The sequence below is a fragment of the Trametes versicolor genome, assembly GCF_000271585.1.
Source record: "Trametes versicolor FP-101664 SS1 unplaced genomic scaffold TRAVEscaffold_14, whole genome shotgun sequence".
In the NCBI taxonomy this organism is placed as follows: Eukaryota; Fungi; Basidiomycota; class Agaricomycetes; order Polyporales; family Polyporaceae; genus Trametes; species Trametes versicolor.
In genome coordinates this window covers 240,036-244,578 of record NW_007360334.1, presented here as the reverse complement: position 1 = coordinate 244,578, position 4,543 = coordinate 240,036, and the positions used below count along the sequence as shown (strand labels likewise).

Genomic DNA, 4,543 nt, shown 5'->3' with positions numbered 1-4,543 from the left:
TATCCGCCAACTTGAAGAGCAGGCCATGAACCTTGAGGTGATGAAGACGAGCAGGTCCTTTGTCGTGGAGACGACGAGACCCCTTATATTTTTCCGTCATTTTTCCTTATTTTCTACGGCCATTTGTACGACACTTAGACTTAGAACCAGTAGTTAGAAGCATGTGACCAGTCACCTGACCCCCACCTGCAGACTGGCACTAATGTGCGCACAGACCACCTTTACGTTTGTACATGTTTGGCTCCCCTGACCCAGTATATAAACCCCACCTGTAGCGACCCTAGCCCTCATCTTGACCTCTTGGTCCTTGGGCTAGGTAAGCCGTCCTTTGTATTCTCTTAGTCAGCATAATATTAACTTGGTCCTTGGGCTAGATTTGACTTGAAAGTCTACGCTCGGCGTTAGCAAGCCTTCGCGCTCGCCGCCCTTGGGTTAGATCGTATTAGTTTCTTTGTTGTAGGCGTTGCCTGGTCGCGTCGAGTCTAGCTCCGCGACATCCTTTGGTCTCCAGGACTGGTGCGATGCCCTCAAGGAAACTGTCTTCGCCGCGGTGAGCGCCATCGCGTGCCTTTCTATGTCCCTGTCCTGATGTATCGTGGCTGAAGGAGGCCTGCGTTGTCGTCGCTAAAGGCGATGAGCTCCTGCCTCCTCTCATCCGCCGCGTTGCCCGCCTCCTGGACATCGTCCTCCAAGCGGGTATCGTCGTCGAAGGCAGTCCCTGTCGAGAAGAAGGCTGGCAGCCACCGTCCTAGCAAGAAGACGGCCGCTGGTAAGGCACACGGTCCACGGGCGCACCGCTCTGGCCTCCCTCTCTTTTCGCCCCCGGTGTACCCGCGCGGTGCGTGAATTCCGGCCAAGAAGATGGAACGCGTACGTAGCACCGCCTTCACAACTTGGCTCCTCGTCTTCGTGCTGACCCTCTTCTTCTTCCTAGTGCACTGGCTGTCACGGACATGACCCCGATGGCACCCCCATGAAATGCATTATGTGCGAAGGCCTCGACCGCTGTGACCGCTGCTGGTATGAACGCCAGTCTTGCAACTTGGTGAAAGTGGTCACGGCGGCGGGCGATAGGGCGTCGATCCAACCTGCTCGCCCTCCCTGACTGAATCACCGCCCTGCGCGGCCTTGCGAATGCGTCGCCCTACATGTAGTATATGTTAGCTACAAAACGAGCCCTTACAGAAGGGAATACACCCACAGTTGGTCGAGTTGGATGGTACAGGCCTGCCCCTGAGGTGGGGCAGGCATCGCGTCGCAACTGCTGGACGGATTTGCGCGCGCGAGGGCTCGTTAGAACCGGGTAGTCATCCCGATCCTGGGGATATCATTTTTGTGGCGCCGCGACAGGATATGGGCGAGATATCGCCCGATTACTGCGCACAAGGGGGATGGTGAGTGCTTGGGTAGCGCATGGAACGCGCACCTGATACGTAGCGCGTTTGCGACGTCTTGTTCGCCCTAGAAATGCGTTCAGAACGCGCCTAATATCAGCCAAAACGGACCAGAAATAAAGGAGATATGAGCAAATCACCTACCTGGGTATGGTGGTCAGAGGGAGGAATAGCCGCCGGGAGCCCGAGGCTACCGGGAAGCCCGGGGGGCGCGGGAGATAAGGGGAAGGGCCTAATCAGTGAGATTAAGCCCTTATCTGCCCAGATTAGGGGCATCTGTTATCTCTAGGGAGATAACAGGCCTCCCCCGGGGCTGCCTGCCTTATTAGGCAGCTCCCGGAGCTCTCCCGGTGCTTCGTAACACATGACGAACCTTGACGGTTCGTTATGCAAAACGGTCACAGCGGTTAAACGGTTCGTAACAGTATTTGGCTACAACAGCTGCTGTTATTGAAGCCAGGTCGGCCTCTCCTTTCGCGCCGTCGCACAAGACGTCTCCCTCGTGCTGATCCCACGTTAGCCCCCGCCGCTAACGGCGCTGTGCCTGACCTCCCTTCGACCTCGGTCGCTCCCATCGGCGAGATGAGCGGCCAGGACTTAGGTACCCACAAGCGGCTGCAAGCGGTACGCGCAATCTACCTGTCTCCCCTGTATCGCGACTTCGCTAAGCACTTCTCGCTTTTGCTTCCGCAGGGTTTCAAGCCCCTCCAAGAGCCTTCGGACGACACCCCCGCCGACGGTCCTTTCGTGCCCTCGCCTTCCGCCGAGGACCCTTGCCCCTACTGGCCTATCACCAAAGCCAGTTTCCTCGGCTACGTCGACTACGAGGTTGAGTGCTTCCGTCGCGAGTTTACTCATAGGTTCCGCCAGTCCTTGTCCGATGAACGAGTCAATCCGCAGTCCATGCTCCCTGGCCTCTCGAAGGACGAAGCGGTCGCTTTTCGCGCGCTGCTTCAGACGCAGATCCTCTTCAAAGCGCGGGCCGAAGTGTACGGCGCCATGACCGCCGGAGCTACCGCCGGTCTCGCCGGCTTCTTGCAGCAGTTGCGCAGCTTTTTGGACCAGGTGATCGTCCGCTCCGATGCAGGCCTCGCCGCCCTGACGCGCGATGCCACCGCCGACGCTGCCTCCTCTGCTGGCCCATCTACACTCCGCGAGGCCCCGCCGCCGGTCCCCTTCGTTGAAACCGCCCTTGCCACGAACACCGAGTCCATGGCTCGCACCTTCTCCGCCTGAGCCTCGGATACGCGTTGGCGTTGGGAAGGAGCCTCCTGTCCCCATACATTAGTTCTCTCCCCGCCCCCTGTCGCTCCAGTGCTTGTCCATACGTAATCACCCCAGTCCGGATAATGTAATATAAAGTCCATACAAGTCAAAGGCCATTATCCAACAAGGTACATTGATCAGAGCTTGCTGTTCAGCTGCGATGAGGTTGGCGTACCCGCTGGGGCAGGGAGTGTAGCACTGAGTGATCTTGTAGACCTCGACATACCCCTCAGGAGGGTTACCCGGGTATGGGCCTCATTTAGCAAGCCAAGTACAGAACGCATCAGTGTAGCGCTCCCAGTAGACGCGGTGTTCAGCACCATAGGTGGTCATAGAGGGTGCGGTGATGGGTACAGGAGTGGGTGAGGTGAGGTATCGCTTGCAAGCGACTGCTCAACACTTATGAGTCGTTCCTGCAGTGATGAAATTTGACCCACTGCAGTACCTGCCATCGGGAGGATCCCAAACCAGGTATACGGCGGCCACTGACATTGTTGATAGTGGTGGCTCAGCCGCCAGAGCTGGTGCGGGATTTGGCTGTAGGTGGTTCACACTGACCACCCCAAGAGCCTCAAAGTGCTCAGTGAGTGCCTGGAGGTGCTGAACATCCCGATAGGGTGCCCAAGTGACATCTCCAGTTGTCCACTGTACTTCAAACTCGGTGTCTGAACCACAACCCAAATGGGACAAAATTTGATCGACCGCCCATTCACGTGGCTGCTTGCCAAAATGCGGCAGCTGGTGGTACTGCCTGCCAGGAAACCTCTGGTCATCATTCGGGAAGTGTGGCCAAAGAAGGGACACATGGAACGTGTCATGAATGCCCCTTGCTCGGAGCTCCTTCGGAAGCTCAAGATGGTACATTGCGCCCTCCGTTATGACAGACAGAATTTGGAAAGGTCCAAGATATTTGGGCACGAGTTTGTGTGCACAACCTTTTGGAAGACTCAAGTTCTTTGTGGACAGATAAACAAGGTCGTTGATTTGAAACTAAGCTGGATGCTGCCGACAGTTGGCCTGAGTTGTTAGCACTGCTACAAGTTGCAGGCATTCATCATCACCTTGTACTATACAACACGACCCGTATGTCGTGTCTAGAGGGGGAGAGTGTAACGACCCAGAACGAGGTTGTTACGAGCATCGTACATCCACAAGCCCAGCGCAGTAAGCGCTGGGCAAAAGATAAGATAACGATGTATTAAATAGACGTGTATGGTGTGCGGGTATTCGGAACCTGCGCGCCTAGTGCGGGCAGCCTTTCTAACTGCCCCACTATCCTACAAGTACGCCGAGCTTCAATAGAGCCCGGACCAGAGTACTTGCGGGAAAGGGGCGACAGATTGTGCCCCCCATACATGAGTTTTACAGATATACCTCTGATTAGGGTGGGAGGTTCTCCCTGATGACTACTGATCTCATCCTTCTGCAATTAAACTTGCACCTATTCTTTTCCAGCCTGCCTTAGTGAACCCATATACATGGGTTACACTCATTGCTTTACAAGGTCAATCAAAAAAACCTCATAACCGGAATTACATGATTTATTAATTACAGTGTTTGCACAGACATAATCTAATTGCTTCAGGTAATCATACACAAAAAGAATGAAGCCAATAGGACCTATGGTTGCTGAGATATTGCTTTTGCAGTGGAGAGGGGCAGAACCTAGGGAGGGGTGCCAGAGGTCTGAGTCTGGGGCAGGTTGATTAGATGCCAACGTGATTAATCTGGGGCGAGATAAAAAAGAAGCGCCCGGTAGATAAGATTAGAAAGTTGGCAGTGGTAGTTGATTGTGAAAGTGCGCGCGACCTAAGTACGACCTCAGTCCGACCTCAGTTAGGCGAGGTTTTACTATCAACTATCACTTTCACTTACAGCTTGCA

General features: G+C 54.9%; 2 protein-coding genes across 2 annotated transcripts; one reads left to right on the top strand and one right to left on the bottom strand.

The window, feature by feature from the left end:
• Positions 1-633: 633 nt before the first annotated feature.
• On the top strand, positions 634-2,630 carry TRAVEDRAFT_53636 (uncharacterized protein; the record flags this gene model as incomplete). Its single annotated transcript, XM_008046579.1, has 2 exons — positions 634-838; positions 1,915-2,630. 2 exons carry the CDS (start codon positions 634-636, stop codon positions 2,628-2,630), a joined length of 921 nt encoding a protein of 306 aa, XP_008044770.1.
• A 570-nt stretch (positions 2,631-3,200) lies between these two features.
• Positions 3,201-3,521, bottom strand: TRAVEDRAFT_100018 (uncharacterized protein; the record flags this gene model as incomplete). Its single annotated transcript, XM_008046578.1, has 1 exon — positions 3,201-3,521. A coding segment is annotated over one exon (321 nt), but the record flags the coding sequence as incomplete, so codon positions are not given.
• Positions 3,522-4,543: the final 1,022 nt, after the last annotated feature.